The sequence below is a fragment of the Hoplias malabaricus genome, chromosome 4 (assembly GCF_029633855.1).
Source record: "Hoplias malabaricus isolate fHopMal1 chromosome 4, fHopMal1.hap1, whole genome shotgun sequence".
NCBI lineage: Eukaryota > Metazoa > Chordata > Actinopteri > Characiformes > Erythrinidae > Hoplias > Hoplias malabaricus.
This window is the reverse complement of record NC_089803.1, coordinates 20,387,628-20,406,858: the sequence shown is the minus strand read 5'-3', so window position 1 is coordinate 20,406,858 and position 19,231 is coordinate 20,387,628. Positions and strand designations below refer to the sequence as shown.

The window sequence follows — 19,231 nt, the reverse complement described above, 5'->3', positions numbered from 1 at the left end:
TTATGTAATGTCTTATATAAAGCTTTTTACGCAGAAATGATCAATTGGAGCACATGCAGGACCCACTGCTGCTGTCAGAGCTGTTCTCACCTCCCAGTGCCATGTGATCTAAAAACCACATGAAGAGTTCCTGTCAAAAGTGTGAACACACCTCACTGCGTCTTTCATACCCCACAAACCCAGGAGCCAAATGCTCTTGTTGGGTGTCTCCCCATCACATGGTGCTACTTACACAGACTGGCCAGCTATAACGTTATGACTAGCCCCTTGTTTTTTTATATTCACTGTATTATTATATTCTCTCAGCTCCACTGACCATACAGGAGCACTCTGCAGTTCTACTGTTGCTCTGCATACTTTGTCTGCTCCCTTACACCCTGTTCTTCAATGGTCAAGACCTCCACAGAGCAGGTATGATTTGGTGGTGGATCATTCTCAGCGCTGCAGTGATACTGACGTGGTTGTGGCGATGTGTTAGTGTGTGTTGTGCTAGTATCAGTGGATCAGACACAGCAGTGCTACTCATGTTTTTAAAGCCCTCTATGTCACACATGGATAATGAGAAAAAAAGAAAAAAATGGCTGCTGCAGTACCAGTGTGAGAGTGTCCTCACCTGCCGGTTCTCTGAAGCTCTGGCCCAGCGTGCTCTACCTCTTCCTGTGGTGGTTCTGAAGGAGTAGCCATGCCATTGATTTGTGACGGCCTCTTCCTCTTCATCTATACACAAAGACCGGGGAGCACATGAGAAATGCACCCACATAATCCTCCATAGAAGAAAGTACAATAGTGAAAATATAAGAAATTTATTTTCAGGGCGGCACGGTGGTGCAGCAGGTAGTGTCGCAGTCACACAGCTCCAGACCTGGAGGTTGTGGGTTCTAGTCCCGCTCCGGGTGACTGTCTGTGAGAAGTGTGGTGTGTTCTCCCTGTGTCTGCGTGAGTCTCCTCCGGGTGACTGTCTGTGAGGAGTGTGGTGTGTTCTCCCTGTGTCTGCGTGGGTTTCCTCCGGGTGACTGTCTGTGAGAAGTGTGGTGTGTTCTCCCTGTGTCTGCGTGGGTTTCCTCCGGGTGCTCCGGTTTCCTCCCACAGTCAAAAAACACACGTTGGTAGGTGGACTGGCGACTCAAAAGGTGAATGTGTGAGTGTGTGTTGCCCTGTGAAGGACTGGCACACCCTCCAGGGAGTGTTCCTGCCTTGTGCCCAGTAAGTCCAGGTAGGCTCCGGACCAGTCATGACCCTGAACTGGATAAGTGCTTACCGACAATGAAAAAATGAATATATTTTCCTTATTTTACATCAGATGCCATTATCCAGTGTCTTTATAGATACTGGTGGTTAGGGAACTGGGATTGTAACCGGAAGGTTGCCAGTTCGATCCCCAGAGCCAGCAGGACATGACTGAAGTGCCCTTGAACAAGGCACCTAACCCCCAACTGCCCACCGCTCCAGGCATGTGTGCTCACTAGTGGTCACTAATGTGTGTGCAAATGTGTAGTTCACTGCACGGATTGTGTTAAATGCAGAGAACAACTTCCTCTGTGTGCAAGCACAGTGCCCAATAAAGTGATACTAATTCTAAGAAGATTAAGCCTTTAAATACATTAATACATAAAGACGTTAAGGTATTTAATAAGTCACTATTCACTAGTAAATCAAAGTATGCACCTAAGCTTTAAACACAGGTTCAATGAGAGCAATGTCCTGCTACACACAAAGTGCACACAGGAACACCTAGCAGTATTTAGTAGTGGTGTGTAATATATATGGAATACCATTAAAACCACCAGGATCTTAGGGGAAAAAAGGTCATATGGCTGCACTGAACATACTGTTAGATCTGTTCCAATGAGCCAGTTATAAATGATGCAGGAGAACAGAGGAAACTGTTTTGTCAACTCTTGCCAGTGAGTGTGACAGAGACTGTTTTCAGATCCGTGATAACGTGTGGGCGGCACGGTGGTGCAGCAGGTAGTGTCGCAGTCACACAGCTCCAGGGACCTGGAAGTTGTGGGTTCGAGTCCCGCTCCGGGTGACTGTCTGTGAGGAGTTGGTGTGTTCTCCCTGTGTCTGTGTGGGTTTCCTCCGGATGACTGTCTGTGAGTAGTTGGTGTGTTCTCCCTGTGTCTGTGTGGGTTTCCTCCGGGTGCTCCGGTTTCCTCGTTGCTAGGTGGATTGGTGACTCAAAAGTGTCCGTAGGTGTGAGTGTGTGTGTTGCCCTGTGAAGGACTGGTGCCCCCTCCAGGGTGTATTCCTGCCTTGCGCCCAATGATTCCAGGTAGGCTCTGGACCGACCGCGACCCTGAACTGGATAAGCGCTTACAGATAATGAATGAATGAATGAATGATAATGTGTGACGTACGTGTAAGTTACTGTGCATGCTACTGGTGATTTGCCATGATTTAGCTGAATAAGTAACCATTTGTTTCCCATTGGACTGAGAAAAATCAGTGTATTAAAGTGTGTTAAAAGCTCAGTAACTGGTAAAAGTATTAATCATTTCAACGGGTAAAACCTTAGTGAATATTTTCAGTTTTATTAAAGTTACTACAGCCCTGGAGCAGATAAAAATAAATAAAGTATGGACAAGTGGAACAAAGAAGAAGAGGGACTAGCACTGGAGCTGAGAAACGGCCTCTGACCTGAGATGGGACGTTTTTGGGGGGCTCAATACGGATGGTGGGGTCCCACTCTCCAGGAGGAAGAACAGTGACCTGGTCCAAAAACTCATCGATGCCAGAAAGGAGATCTGCTCGGTCCCGGGCTTTATATGCCACATCATGGAAGATCTGAGAAGACCGAGACAAGTCACTGTACAACACTGACAGAGCAGAGACAAACCACATTAGCTATCAAGCTAAAGCTGACCCTAATCCAGAATGTTATTAGGAATGAAATATCTTTACTGGAAACAGTTTATTTAAGAAATAACCCACAGAAGTGGGTCAATGAAGAAGTGTAAGGCAACTGAGAATGCAGTGAATGTCTGTCTTACAATAATAGAACCGTCCTCCTAATCCTGATACCTATTCTGAGCTACAGTACAAACACTGACACTAAACACTTAATCTGAGTTGTAGCCTTAATCCTAAACCTCACTCCCCCATGGTTTCGGCCTGTTGCTCCAGGTTCAAACGAGGTAGTGTTTCTGCAGGTTTCTGTGTTTTGCTGGAGATTTTATTTTTAGCGGCTGCTGGTTTATTACAGTTATTAAAAAGAACACTGATTCAATTTCAGTGACAGTGAAGTGGATGACAAGACCCCACACTGCTTAATGAAGTCTGTGTAATAAACTGTGTGTAACTGAGTTAAGGCTCATTAGAAAATCTCTCCCACCTCATCTGTCATCAGTGTGGCCATGGAGCGGCCAATCTCATGGTACTGAGGACCTTTTCCGTATGGCCCCAGCAGCAGAAACAAGAACCTGAAACACACACAAATAGAGAGAGGAAATTCTGAGTGGTGAAAGACAAAAGGACCTACCAGTGACATGTAAGAAATAAAATAATTTGTACATATTCAGCATTCATAAACAAAGCCATAGAAACAAAATGGCACGTGTTTTTCCAAACCACTGTTTTTCTTACATTGGCCACTGTTTTCTAAATGCCACTTGGTGTGATGTTATTTCTGATCACAATCCACCTGCAGTAGTTTGGGCGGGTGTATATTACTTTAAAAAGGTTGCCTAGCACTTTAACTTGTCTTAAGATGTGTAACTGAATATAACGTGTGATTTAAAGAGTAAAAGCTTATTACGAGCCATAAGCATACCAAGAATTGTTTACAATGATCATTACTTCTAAGAATTGAGTGTGTGTGTGTGTGTGTGTTTGTATGTGTTACCTGGTGGGGACAGGCACCTCTGTTAGCCCTGTGAGGAGAACAGCAGGTGAAAGGCGGACGAATGCTATGATTGGTCGATCCAGAAAGTCCACCTCGCCCACCAGCACATTAGAGGCCTCTGCTCCAGGAGGAATCTTCTTCATGAAGTTCATATCCACCTTAGAGAGGGACGGGTGGAAGAGTTAGAAAGAGGAATGTTGTGAGTGTGTTTGTGTGTGTATATGTGAGAGATCGAGAGAGAGAGCATAAGGACTTGGGCTATAAAAAGCCAATGCTGCATTTTTATATTTATATTTACAAATATGTTATATTTGTATTAATTTGATTATAGTAAGGGTGGGGGGTCTGTGAGGAGTGTGGTGTGTTCTCCCGGTGTCTGCGTGGGTTTCCTCCGGGTGACTGTCTGTGAGGAGTGTGGTGTGTTCTCCCTGTGTCTGCGTGGGTTTCCTCCGGGTGACTGTCTGTGAGGAGTGTGGTGTGTTCTCCCTGTGTCTGCGTGGGTTTCCTCCGGGTGACTGTCTGTGAGGAGTGTCGTGTGTTCTCTCTGTGTCTGCGTGGGTTTCCTCCGGGTGCTCCGGTTTCCTCCCACAGTCCAAAAACACACGTTGGTAGGTGGATTGGCGACTCAAAGGTGTCTGTAGGTGTGAGTGTGTGAGTCAATGTGTGAGGACTCCAGGGTGTGTTCCCGCCTTGCGCCCAATGATTCCAGGTAGGCTCTGGACCCACCGCGACCCTGAACCGGATAAGTGCTTGCAGACAATGAATGATTATATTAATATTCAATCAGAGATGAGCCCATTCATTATACTAAATTTTTAGTATATTGTCGACTCTTAAAAATAAAAATATAAAAAATATATATGTAAAAATACTTTTCACTCAGGACATATTGGATTACTGTATAAATGCAGGTAAATCCTAATATAATATGAAGAGTGTTGAAATGTTAGTTTTCCTGAAGGACTATAACAGATACTATACATTTTAAAAGAAATTAAGCCAGATTTGTCTGAAGAAGAATGCAAGGGAGACTTTATAAACTACATATTTCAAACCCGAACGACTTTTATTAACCCCTTTGATTGGAAATTAAAAGGCGAGGGAGGGATGTGGAACTTTGGCATGTGGGTGTATGTGCATTACCTTGCTGAGGTCTAGAGTGCTGCTGTCTTTGCTGTTAGATTTAGATGATCTGTTTTCATTTGGCCGGCCTGCCTCCAGAGACCCGGAGAGAGAAGAAGCAGACACTAACGGACCTGAGAGAGAATGAGGCAGAGACATAGAGAGAGAGACATAGAGAGAGAGAGAGAGAGAGAGAGACATCTACTTGTTACTGAGAGAAGTACGCTTTGTGGTATTTATTCTAAATAACACCAAGTGTGGCATCAGAACAGATGAGTACGAGCAGAAGCTTATGGTCATATCTCGCTGATCTGAGATCAGCTTCATCTTTTCTAGGATGAAAGCTAAATGAAGACGTGGTTTGTCATAAAAAAGAGCAAATTCTGCCCTTCGCGAGGAAATGACTAACTGATGATGAACGCTTTACACATGGCCTGTGATACCCTTCAGAAACACTCTCACGACTCTCTTTTTAAGAATATAATGAATCATTGTGTAGCGTATCAGATTATCACTGTATTGTGGCTGGCGTGTCAGCTTTGTAAACAGTGCCTTAGCTTTGAGTTAACATATTAGCAAGCAGAGATGTTGTGATATAGGGCCATTATCCTGTATTTCTCACACAGGTACACAGTCACTGTATATCCACATTTTTCTGTAGGCACTCCTTATAATATAATGGAATGGAATATAAACACCCCAGTAACTTTTTCCTCTATAATTCTGCAGCATCATTCAATTCCTCTGGGGTTAAGTTGGAGTGTTGTGTCTGATCCAGAACTAATCTTTAATCATTACCTCATTACATTAAGTCCTCACAGAAGTGTTCCAGCGTACACTGTACAGGCTTCCTGCAAGAGGAAAGGCCGTTACTACAGCCACTGGAGACAGAACCAGTTACTAGCCTTGCAGTACACACAGCCATGCTCCGTCCTGGCTGATGTCACATGACTATGCGAGATGTAGATGTATTAAATGTGTGGCGATATCCGTAGGCACCTTCCCAGGTTGGCATTCCTCAGATAGTCTTTAGCAGTGTGGGATCAGAGCAGAATTAAACAGGGCAGAATGCATGCCACAGATAACAACACGCCTTTATTCAGAGATTAGGACAGGAATGCGCATTAACAAAACACGCACATGCGTACACAGAGCAGACCGCCACACACACAAACAGACACGTACATTTCCCCATCCGGAACACTCACCGAACTCCATGAGATTAATTACAAATTTAGAGATTTAAGAGCTGCCTGAGCCAAAAGAGCGTGTCCCGGACCTACTCTACTCCAGCTGACACTAATTAACGCGTACAGAGTTAGAAAGCACCAGGCCAGAGACAAAGAGGCTGTCTGAGTTCCTCGGCTAAAAATACAAGACATTCAGAGTGCAACAAAACACACCCACGACGGACACGCGCACTCCTTCCACTGCCACAAGAAAACCTGACTTGTCTGGAAGTGAAACTGAACATCGTAATTTAAACAAGATTAGCCGTGTGTTGGTGGACAGCCACCATTTTGGCAAGCATGTGTTTATGGAGAATTCAAATCCTTGCATTATGTGCAGGATGGTAATTTAACGTTTCATAGCACCTGCCGGCAGTGTCTGAGGCATGTTCCTTCTGATTTTACTAATAATAACAACAATAAACGGAATAATAATAATAATAATAATAATAATAATAATAATAATAATAAATGTTAACTTGATTGTATCAAAGTAGTCATTTTACATTTAAAGCAACTCTTGGTGGTATTTTTACCTTAAAATGACAGCTTCAAAATCATGGTGATGGCCCACTGAGCTGTAATAGGAAGAACAGAGCTAATCCAGGCTCAGCACTGCAGAAATTGCACTATGTCACTTCTGGAGGAGGGTAATTTTACCTAGTGTTGCTTTAAACAGTGCAATAACAGGGGGTATTTACTGCAAAACCAGTGGCGTTCCCTCCTGTGAATATTGGAAAGCCACTGCTATTGCAATAAACCCCCTCTATTTGTATCCACTGAAAGAATGACTTCTGCATGCATACACACACACACACACACACACACACACATACTGCATTAATGTTATAATATCCAAGCACTGCTAAGAGTCACATTGTAATGCCTGAAATCATCATGAGTTCAAAGGTCAGAGGTGTAGTGTGGGCTTTTGTAGGAGCTTTCAGGAAAATGGCATATGCCTTTACATATTACCACACACATACCATAAGAAAAATGTTGCTGTATTGATGGACTGGGTCTATCAGGATGTGATAGTAAAATCAGTGTTATACTGATGAAGATATGATGACAGTAGCAGATAAATCACTCAAAGCGTTCTTCCATCTGTCGCATGCATCTGTTGAGTCCATTCTGTATGTTTACTCATCCCATACGTGTGCTTTGTGAATTCCTCTTCATCTGAAACACTAATGAACTTTATAAACCACTTTATTAGTGGTGCTTTTAATGCTGGGACTAATATTAGTTAAGGACAGTTAAGTCAGCAAAGCCTTTTCCACGTATTAATTCCAGAAAATGTCTGTAGAATCAGGTCCAGACAATTTCTGGAGTTGCCCTTTCACTGATGTAGCATGTAGAGCCAGCGACTTTCCGTGTCGGACGTGTTCTCGCTACAGGAAATGTTCCACATGGTTTAGGTCTGAGGTGGCGCCTGTGAAGCACATGGCAGGAATGGACTGGAACATTACCTGCTCTGTTTACAAGTGGACTCAGTCTTTGTACTAGGGGGCTGGCAGTGTAATGATTTGGACATTGGTGTTCATGTCCAGGAATGTTCTGTGTCAATCACTCGGTAAAAGACACTCACTCAAGGTCTCGCAAAGGGTACGTGAAGTTTCTTTAATTGCAATGTTTGCTTTTCACAGTTGCTACTGGTCTGTTCATCTGTGAGATGTTCACTCAGGGCAGCGGACAGAGGAGGATCATCCAACGTCCTCACAAACACAAACAGAATGACAGCACGAGCGAGCATTACTTGGTTTACGTGGGTGTTCTGTTTCGGGACGGGCCACCGAGTCACTATGGGTCACATCCCATTGGGGAATAGGGAGCAGAGACAATGAGAGGGCTAAGTTAATTCAAACCGGTCTGTCTTCTGACATGCTGTAAGGTCACAGTGACAAATGCCACTGCCCTTCTGTTTATACTGCCGACAATAAACAGCCCAACAGATGTTGAAACATTTATAGTTCCTGTGTGGAGCGCAGAGGATCTGCTGACTGATAACTCAATATCGCCCTTCTCTATTCTGGCTGCCAAAAGAAAATGACTGTGGGCAGTATCTCATTGCTGCCGTATAAACGTCGTGAAAGTGCATGGACCAAAAGTAACATTTCAGAATTACAGTGAAGGAACTGTTAAATTACTTAACATTACTGTTAAACACGTGTCCTGTCCTGTTATGATTCTATATTAGAGATATGACACACTTTCACACCTAGAAATAAAGAAGGCTATAAAGCAAAGCACTGTGAAGCTCACACATTGAGGCGAGTAGCACTCTCTGTTAAATAAATATATGCAAATGTAGCTCTGCCATAAACGCTCTCCTGGGATCCCAGGCACTCACTGGAAATAGAAAAAGGCCACATAGGACAAAAAAATATAATGGTGGGAAATTTACTGGGGTTTTACAATTGCATAATGACATGAGAAAATGTACTGCATCTACAAGTAAAAATGGCAAGGCTTGAGAATTACAGGCCTGAGGATTGCCTCACACACACACACACACACACACACACACACACACACATAATAATGACAAGGTAATGGCATAGTCAAGGAGGGATTTGCAAATCATGGATAAATGGAGAAAAGTATGGGATGGAAATACAAAAGCATAGTGGAAGAGATGGATGGATGGATGGATGGATGGATGGATGGATGGATGGATGGATGGATGGATGGATGGATGGATGGATGGCTAAATAAGAAACAGAATGCTTGCGGACAGGTTTTGTGCAGGTCATATATATATATAAATATATATAGGACATGGATGGATATTTAACATGCAGGTCATACACACTGCGAACGCAACCCACCCAAAGAGAACATCCAATAAGACTGAGAAATAAATAGGTGGAGGCATGAATGGGTGAATAAAACGAAGCATGAACTTAAATGCAGGTCTTACCGTTGAAAGAAGGGATCAATAAGCAGATGGATAAATTAGAAATGGAGATGGAGAGCATGCAGAGCACACACACTGAGCATGTAACAAGGCACAAGGCCAAGAAGATGAACCAAGGAGCCTGAAAAACCAACAGGTGGATGAATGTGTGGCTGGATGTCAGAAGTGAGCGGATAGAGCAACGAATGTATGGATAAAACCAAGGTGCAAAGTGATCCAATGAAAATAGTTCTCAGTCAAATGGCTGAAAGGCAGAGGTGACCATATGGACTGAGATGAAAGGGTGAGGGGAGCATGCTGGCGGGTGCCGCCGTGCCCCTGTTCTGGCCATCACTCACACTGGCGAGGCTACACAGATATTTGCCTTCACAAGCTATGAAGTCCAGCGCGTCTTCCTCTGCTGAGATGGCCTCCGTCTCCTCGTCCTCCACCGGGGGCGACACCACGACCGCGGGGATGTCCAGGTGCGTCTGGGGTCTGTGGGCAGAGCCGGAGCGTCGAGAGGATGGAGGGGTGCTCTGGGGGGAGGGGCTGGGGGAGGGGCCATGGTTGGTGCCAGGAAGGAGGTGGTTCAGGAGCATGGAGACGCGGGACTCACGCCTCTGGGACAGGTTTGTAATGGAGCCGCCCAGTTTGAATAGGGAATTACGAGAGGCGGACAGGCCTTCACCTAATGAGGAAAGGAGAGAGAGAGAGGGAGGGAGGGAGGAAGAGAATGAGGGGAAGGGGGAAAAAGGAACAGATCAGGGAATGGAGAATCGACCACACTATCCATGCTCTGTCCTTAAAAGACATCTTTCTTAGCTACTGGTGCTCAGTTGGACAAACACCAACAAAAATACCATTCCGTGTAATGAGAAACTGTGGCATACAATAACGAACAGTTTAAACCATTTAGGGAAATTAATTGAAGTAATTACATTAATTAAATTGACAAAACAATCCCAGTGGATTTTTTAGGAGTGTAAATATTCAACAATATTGTGTCTGCCAAAGTTCTGTAAAATCTGTTAAACCTCGCAACAGCAGCCATAACAAAACATGTCTGTGGTCAGAGCATGAATATGTCAACACTGGGAAGCCCTAAAAGATGAACAGTCATGCAGCGGACTGGTAGAGGTCTAGAGATGTTTACTGTTTGTGGGAAACTGAGGAGGGTAAGGAAGGCCAGAGAGAAGAAGGAAAAAAGACCAGACCTGGCTCTCCTGGGTATTGAAATTATGCCATGCAAGAAAGAGCCAAAAAAACAGTTGAGTTTCCAGATAAACAATGTTCCTCAGGAGCAGTTGCAGACATGCTGACGACACAGTGCATCTTCAGAGAAGTGAGAAAGGAATCGCAGGTGAAAAGATTGTTATAATAACCGTCATAATGCTCCTAACTGCCCCATCACTTATGGTCATTTTAAGACAAATAATATACACCATGCAAAGACAGACAGGAACAATCATAATCATATGAAGCACACACTAGCTGAGAGTTCTGCTAATCTGAACTGCACTCGAACCATGCAACGTAGACAGAGAATGAACAAACTGAGGATCAAGTCAGTCCCCGAGAAAATCACTCCACCAATCCACTCCAAGGTCTTTTAGTGCAGGCAAAGAGCAGAGAAAGCATCAGTACAGAGCAGCTCTATCCGCACCCACAGGGGACACCAGCATCGACTAGTGGAAGCTTGGACACTGGCTCACACTCTACTCACTTTTGAAGGCCAGAGTGGTACAGTGAATAACCACAGTTCAGCTCATGAGACTCCAATGAGAATCCCAGTCGCTGTCCTTAAACTCTCTTTAAAAACTGGAAAATTATATCAAATTAATTAATGGACTGGGAGAACAGAATGCAATGAGTGATTTGAAAATAGAAACTGAACCTTTTAGAAACAGGGGGGGGGGGGGGACAGTCACCACCATTTTGGAGTTATCTACACATTATCTACACAGCCAAATATTTACATTTGGTTAAAGGGACCATATTTGACACATTTTTAATGCATTAACGTTCATAAAATGTTCATAACCACGTTCAACTTCTCTTTTTGCCCTAGATACACTCTCCCTTTTGATTGGTTAGCCCTCCATAGGTCGTAGGCTGAATGGGCAGTGCGATGTGAATGTGTGCATGGCTCTGACATCACACTTGTGAACCTGTGAGGAGGCACAACCATTTTTGATTCGTAAATGGCCCTTTAACCAAACTCTGCCACCTAAGCACATTACTCCTGTAGCGTCTGAACAGCTTGGGCTGATTTGTCTGTAGTTCTGGGGGTGGGGGCAGGGACAGGGGTGCGGAGAGGGTTCTCACCACTGCGCTCCAGTAAGAGAGGGTCCGAGTGTTTCTTGCCTATATCAGCCAGCGAGCGCACGGCCAGAGGGAACCGGTTACTCAGCTTTCTCTCGTTCTGATGGTGATGACGCTTCAGCACCGCTTCTCTCACCTTCTGCCTCAAAGAGTCATCCAGCTGACCAGACGCTACCATGCTGTCTATCACCATATCTAAACAGAGAGAGAGAGAGAGAGAGAGAGAGGATCAGAGAGAGAAAAACAAGCTGATTATCTTCTAATAGGAGTAATTTGCTAAGAGTGTACTCTGCAACTACACACACACACACACACACACACACACACACCTGCAATGTCTTCTATGGAGCTGGCTCTCATGTCCAGCAGCACGGTGCCATTCAGAATGCAGCTGCGCAGTTCAAACAAACTGTGCAGAGATAGCGTGGCAACATAGGGTTTACTCCACCTCTCTCCACCATCCTCCACATCCTCCTCAAACTTCAGCCATCTACCAGAGAGAGAGAGAGAGAGAGAGAGAGAGAGAGAGAGAGAGAGAGAGAGAGAGAGAGAGAGACAGAGATAGAGAGAGAGAGAGAAAAAAACAGAGAGAGAGAGAGAGAGAGAGAGAGAGAGAAAGACGGAGAGAGAGAGAGAGAGAGAGAGAGAGAAAGATGGAGTGAGAGAGAGAGAGAGAGAGAGACAGAAAGATGGAGAGAGAGAGAGAGAGAGAGAGAGAGAGAGAGAGAGAGAGAGAAAGAAAGAAAATAATAATAGGTGTAATTTTCCAAGAGTGTACTCTGCAACTTTATACTCAGAATTTTAAAGTATGTCTCTGTGTGTGTGTGTGTGTGTGTGAGAGAGAGAGAGAGAGAGAGAGAGAGAGAGAGAGAGCTGGATGACGGCATTGATGACAGCAGAGAAAATAGAAAGTTCTGTTCTGTTCCTCAGGTATAAAAGCTTCTTTCAGTCTCTCATTCAGCCACAGATAATCACACACACACACACACACACACACATCTCCCAGCTGCAGGTTTCCTAGGTCACTGTAAAAATGCCCAAGGATGTAGAAAAAGCTGTCCAAACAATATCTCTCTGTCCTGTCCCCAAACAGAAAGAAAACAACTGATGTATGAACCATCATTAATCCAGTCATTAATTATTTAATTACTAATTAATTGTCAACTGTCAGATATCAGATTACCCATAATCCACTGAGTTATACCAATACCATGAGGTAGAGTCCGAAATCATTCACTACCCTCCTCCGGAATTCAGTTCCCTACAATAGTGAAAACTAAACTACAGAATGAATAACACAGGGATTAGTGAATAGGGAGCCATTTCGTACACAGGGTATGATTTCTGATCAGTCCCAAGGTCCCTAAAGACTGGCTTTTAGTTCTAGAAAATACACCTGGGATCACTACAATGGACCAGTTCATTCAGCCATAACAAGAACTTATTCAGAGTTCATTCCACCATACAACTGGGGAACACGTGAAACATGCAGGAGATAACTCTTCCTCAAACATTACTTCAAGGAACGCTCTACTGATAGGCTTTCTACAGGGAACCAAGGCTTGTTCCTCTATGGCTGTATCACACATTTGATTTGGCCCTAGGAAAGGCTCCATAAACTATTCAAAATATGAGTACAGTGTTTTGATATCACCTTTATTATAAAAACTGTACACAATAAGTAGGGACACTGTGTGTAGAATAAGCTCAGTAAAAATGGGCACATTAGAGTCTCAGCACTAACACTTTCCCTGAAGTCCCTCATGGTGTTAAAGCCTCCTCTTAGAGAACTAATTGGCCGGACTGATGAGGTGACTGGCTGTGAATTGAGCTTGGCCTTTTGCGTACTGTCAATTAGCCTGAGTTATCAGCATAACACACACCTGGCGGTCTCTCTCCACTCAGTGTTGCCGTGGCGTACAGAAAGTTCGTCCAGTTCTGTGAAGAGCTCATGGGGAACATGCTCCACGTCACCATCCTCAGTCCCTAGAATGCACTGCACCCGCTGGGAAGGTGTGTCTGTAGGGGGAAACACAGAGAGAGACTGTGTGTGTTATACATATTCATATACGGTACCAGTCAAATGTTTGGACACACCCACTCAGGGAGGGTTTCCTTCGTTTTTGGGCCAATTTCCACAGCTGTGGCCTCATCAAGAGTTGATCTGTAGAACTGCTCGCCTTCTTAATGTGTTTGAGACCATAACTGGGGTTGTGCAGAGGTAGGGGCTGGTACACAGTTCTATACAGTGATAGCTCTATTCCACCAAGATGTGTCCAAACTACTGACTGGTGCTGTGTGTTATATATAAAGTGTGAATGTGCTGTGTGAGTCATTTTGCCAAGCCCAGACTACCTCTAGACTCCAGGTGTTCCATTAACAATCTCTTTCACAGGCTCCACACACATGCACACTCCTCACAGGGTCAGACAAACATAATTCTAGCTAACAACAGTCAAAGCTAGCAATAGTCCAAAAGTAGCAGAGCAGCTGTACATATTGTATTATGAATATATATATATATATATATATTACTGCATTAGGACGTTTTTTTGGTGATGTGGAGCTCATACCAACCCACAAACTGTGAAATATAAAAACAAAGTCAGTTATTTGAGGGGTGCCTAAGTCAAAAACGGGACATAGTTGTCCCGCCTCCTTTTTCACAATCACAGCGCTGGACCAGAGTTTATGTGAGAGCACAAAGACGAGGTGAGACAGAGCTGTGTGGTTGTGGCTCATTCTCTTTGAAAGGAACAGGTGCTAAAACCGGCCGCTCTGAACAGGGCTGTTTAAAAACGGGGAGAACGCTGCTTTGGGGTTGGATCCTTGTGTTTCTGTGAATAAAGCTAGAGTGACCAGACGTCCTCTTTTACCCGGACATGTCCTCTTTTTTAGACTGTGTCCGGGCGGAATTTCACAAACGTCCGACATTTTGTTTTTCTAGAGTTTACATAGAATTTCGAGAGACGTTTCGTTCACAAACTAGTCCCGCCCTCCCCTACTCCGATTGGTTACCTTGAGTGAGAAGGTGGCGTGGTGAAGTAGCCTAAAATCTTCTGATTGGACGGTCTGACTGTAGAGCTATCGTTATTGGTCGATAACCTTCTCTGTAAACATTTAATTGGTCAGTCTGCACGTCAGTAGTCCTTGTTTACGTCAGGCAAAGCTCATGTACCCACCCTCATCTCGAGCAGCTATTCCGAAATGTAAATGTAAGTTCTCGGATGAATTAAAAAAAGAAATTCCCATGTTTTGTGTAGGAAATAAAGGTGTAAAGGACCTAAAAGCACACATAGGTTCAGCTAAGCGTACAACGGCAGCGAGGGGCGAGAGCTCATCACCCCATAAAGACCCCAGATTCGTGGGGTGAATGTGTCCCTAGGGATTAATCCTAGTCCTGAACTGCAGGGCATTTTGAATTGTGATCTTTTTTCACTGAAATGTGGTTATGGTCCAAGAGTAAATTTAATCCCTGTCTGGGAAACCAGACCCTAATGTGTCACATTTCTAAGTTTAAAGTCAGATTAAACTGCAGCAGGCTGCTCTGTAAATAGTTCTTCAGATTTCCAAAAAAAACAGCCCCTGTGTTTACTGCAGACCAGCAGAGAGCAATTCTGGAGCCAATATAAACTTTAGTAAGGGTTCCTTCCCCTGTCATGGCACTAAAGTGGACCTGATTATTATTGCACATCAACATTCAAATCAGAAAAGTCATAGGGAATCATTTTTCAGCACGGAGATTTCAGAGTCACCATCGCAATGTGCAGTATCAAGGAACGCAAAATAAATCTAATATAATGTGCTACTTTTTGCTGCTTGATTCCAATAGAAAACTTGCAGTGCTCCTAATCCCCAGACTGATCTACAACAAGAGAAGTCTATCTGAACCTCATTCACTCCAACTGAAGGGTTCTTGGATACACGGTAGGTTGTTGTTGTTATTAGTGAGTGACACGTAGACTCAACGATCCACCAATCAAAATCATTTTTGATCTGATGACTCCAGCCTGGATTGATAGAGGTGTATTATATGAATACAGTGATGTTATTGTGAAGCGACCAGTGTATTAAACCAACCACAATACACCCCCCAGCAAATCAACCCAGTCTTTCCGTAGGGATTCATTCTATTCAAGTCGTCTAGTGATAAACTCTGTAGTTTTTCATAGTGAAGGATATGTTTCCGAATAAAAAGGCAGTTTTTTCCAATTTCGTACAGCCCTAGTTTTTACTGAGTCCACATTTTGTCTTTATTACAGTTTCCATTCTTTCTTTGCAGGAGACTAGCTCAGATATTGTTCCACACCTCCGAATTTCAGGCTTCAGTTCTCAGTCATGCTGCAGGTACGGTCCCTGGGGGCGGCCAGTCCATTGTTCAGAGAGTCCATTTGTTTAAAGATTTATTTCCAAATATTCTTTTTGTGTACATCATTTATTCAGTAACAGATCCTTGACACCTTTACGTCCTTTCAGACCCACAGTTTTGAGCTTTCTTCTCCAGTTTTAACAGTTCTTTCTTCTTTCCCACTCCCTGTGCATATGGATTTGGAAGGAAGTATTTGTAAAGCCCTTATATTAATAGAACATAAAACCCTCAAGGACTTACACTTATAACTATCTGACATGCATTTTAGTTTCATAGGAGTTTAGCAGGTGTTCTATAACAGGCCTTAAGATTAAAACTCAAATAACCAGCCTGTCGTTTAAGCCCCAGAGTGAGTATGTGGTCATCGATGCACGGAGAAGGCTTACCGTATGTGGGAGACTCTCTGTCTCCTGGCTCCTGATCAGAGTCTCTCTCTCTGTTTCTCTTGCGGTGGTGTCTGTGTCCTCGATGTCTGTGCCTGCGTCTGCTCTCCTTTCCCAGTGGGACATGGACCCCCACATACACCGCCCTGTGGCCTGAGACAGAGAGCACAGGCACTTTAGAACTATAACCACTTTATAGCTAACATCAGCAGTTCCTTACACTTCTTTAAAGCTACAGTAAGCAGTTTCTAGTGAGGGCTTCCTAACGCTGTTTTAAAACTACAGTCAGGATTCATCTGCCTACTTTAAAGTTGAATTTAGGAGTTCCTCACATTGCATTAAAGCTTCAGTAAATAAGGACTCACACTTGTTTAAAGTTACACAGAGTAGTTCCACGCACTACATTACAGCAACAATTGGAATTCCTTACAGTGAAATAAAGCTACATTTAAGACTGCATTAAAACTATTATCAGCTGCTCTTTTCACATTAAAGCCACAGTCAGATGTTCTTTGAAGCTCCATTTAGGAGCTCCTTTAGTAATAGATACTAAAGATAAGCAGGAGTTTATGTTGCTGCATTAAAGCTGCACTCAGGAGTCCTTTCTTCACTAAACACAGGCCTCTAAATGAGCCTTTCATTCTTTCCAAACCCTGCCTCATATTTTTCTCCCTAGCTCAATAGCTCTTCCCATGATGCTCCTTTAATACTTTGACTTGATGCCAGATTGAAATGTGAGTAATCTGTGTGTGTGTTTGCTCCTGTACTTGTTTGGAGAAGAATGGTTGTTTGACTTCCTTCTGAATTATTCATTCATTCGTTCATTCGCTCATTGTCTGTAACCGCTTATCCAGTTCAGGGTCAGGGTGGGTCCGGAGCCTACAGTGTGGATGGATTTATTTTCCATGCAGGTGGAGAGAGGTGGGGTCAGCAATTTGTGTGCTTGACTTGAGGTAATATAATTAAATAGCATTTACTTAGACTTTGGGTGGCACATAGGGTCTGTGTCACACAGCCCCTAGGACCTGGAGGTTGTGGGTTCTAGTCCCGCTCTGGGGAGCTCCCTGTGTCTGCGTGGGTTTCCTCCGGGTGACTGTCTGTGAGGAGTGTGGTGTGTTCTCCCTGTGTCTGCGTGGGTTTCCTCTGGGTGACTGTCTGTGAGGAGTGTGGTGTGTCCTCCATGTGTCCGCGTGGGTTTCCTCCGGGTGACTGTGAGGAGTGTGGTGTTTTCTCCCTGTGTCTGCGTGGGTTTCCTCTGGGTGACTGTCTGTGAGGAGTGTGGTGTGTTCTCCCTGTGTCTGCGTGGGTTTCCTCTGGGTGACTGTCTGTGAGGAGTGTGGTGTGTTCTCCCTGTGTCTGCGTGGGTTTCCTCTGGGTGACTGTCTGTGAGGAGTGTGGTGTGTTCTCCCTGTGTCTGCGTGGGTTTCCTTCGAGTGACTGTCTGTGAGGAGTGTGGTGTGTTCTCCCTGTGTCTGCGTGGGTTTCCTCCGGGTGACTGTGAGGAGTGTGGTGTTTTCTCCCTGTGTCTGCGTGGGTTTCCTCTGGGTGACTGTCTGTGAGGAGTGTGGTGTGTTCTCCCTGTGTCTGCGTGGGTTTCCTCTGGGTGACTGTCTGTGAGGAGTGTGGTGTGTTCTCCCTGTGTCTGCGTGGGTTTCCTCCGAGTGACTGTCTGTGAGGAGTGTGGTGTGTTCTCCCTGTGTCTGCGTGGGTTTCCTCCGGGTGACTGTGAGGAGTGTGGTGTTTTCTCCCTGTGTCTGCGTGGGTTTCCTCTGGGTGACTGTCTGTGAGGAGTGTGGTGTGTTCTCCCTGTGTCTGCGTGGGTTTCCTCTGGGTGACTGTCTGTGAGGAGTGTGGTGTGTTCTCCCTGTGTCTGCGTGGGTTTCCTCTGGGTGACTGTCTGTGAGGAGTGTGGTGTGTTCTCCCTGTGTCTGCGTGGGTTTCCTCTGGGTGACGGTCTGTGAGGAGTGTGGTGTGTTCTCCATGTGTCCGCGTGGATTTCCTCTGGGTGACTGTCTGTGAGGAGTGTGGTGTGTTCTCCCTGTGTCTGCGTGGGTTTCCTCTGGGTGACTGTCTGTGAGGAGTGTGGTGTGTTCTCCCTGTGTCTGCGTGGGTTTCCTCTGGGTGACTGTCTGTGAGGAGTGTGGTGTGTTCTCCATGTGTCCGCGTGGGTTTCCTCCGAGTGACTGTCTGTGAGGAGTGTGGTGTGTTCTCCCTGTGTCTGCGTGGGTTTCCTCCGGGTGACTGTCTGTGAGGAGTGTGGTGTGTTCTCCCTGTGTCTGCGTGGGTTTCCTCCGGGTGACTGTGAGGAGTGTGGTGTGTTCTCCCTGTGTCTGCGTGGTGTGTTCTCCCTGTGTCTGCGTGGGTTTCCTCCGGGTGACTATCTGTGAGGAGTGTGGTGTCTTCTCCTTGTGTCTGCGTGTGTTTCCTCCGGGTGCTCCGGTTTCCTCTCACGGTCCAAAAACACATCTGTAGGTTGTCCATAGGTGTGAGTGTGTGTCACCCTGCAAAGGACTGGCACCCCCTCCAGGGTGTGTTCCCATGCTGTGCCCAGTGATTCAGAGTAGGCTTGCCTCAAGAAGCACAGCAGTGCATGTTTAAATCTGAGTTAGATTACTCAGTACCTCCCTGAGTGCCTGTCTGTAAATCACTGATGTCTCTGGCTCACTGGGGTTCTCATATTTGGCCGTTCTGTCAGATCTGTCAAAAGTGTACTTTTGGGTGTGGGTAATTCCTCTGTAAACACTGGAGATTAAAGTCTGGACCAAACAAACAAACAAACAAACAAACAAACATTCACAGAGAGTAAATAAGACAGACGGAGGAAAGATGGATGGGTGAATGGATAGGTGGATGGGATACAGCACAGACTGACTAAGGGGAAGCATGATGGATGAATGAATGAATGGATGGATGGATGGATGGATGAATTCATGTACAAATTAATGGACTGACTGATTTATATATGTATGTATTGAGTTATGTATGTATGGATTGGATGGATAGATGAATTCATGATGTTATTGATGAATGGTGGATGAACAAATAAATGAGGAATGGATG

At 44.8% G+C, this 19,231-nt stretch overlaps 1 protein-coding gene across 1 annotated transcript in view; it reads right to left on the bottom strand.

The window, feature by feature from the left end:
- The window catches only part of LOC136694706 (sodium bicarbonate cotransporter 3-like), a 50,920-nt gene that overhangs the window by 15,782 nt on the left and 15,907 nt on the right, over positions 1 to 19,231 (bottom strand). The window contains exons 3-12 of the mRNA XM_066668476.1: positions 16,175 to 16,324; positions 13,303 to 13,438; positions 11,749 to 11,909; positions 11,423 to 11,614; positions 9,480 to 9,785; positions 4,988 to 5,100; positions 3,845 to 4,002; positions 3,335 to 3,422; positions 2,641 to 2,787; positions 614 to 717 (exon numbers count right to left, since the gene is read on the bottom strand). Coding sequence (XP_066524573.1) covers positions 614 to 717; positions 2,641 to 2,787; positions 3,335 to 3,422; positions 3,845 to 4,002; positions 4,988 to 5,100; positions 9,480 to 9,785; positions 11,423 to 11,614; positions 11,749 to 11,909; positions 13,303 to 13,438; positions 16,175 to 16,324 — 1,555 coding nt within the window. The remainder of the gene's footprint in view (positions 1 to 613; positions 718 to 2,640; positions 2,788 to 3,334; positions 3,423 to 3,844; positions 4,003 to 4,987; positions 5,101 to 9,479; positions 9,786 to 11,422; positions 11,615 to 11,748; positions 11,910 to 13,302; positions 13,439 to 16,174; positions 16,325 to 19,231) is intronic.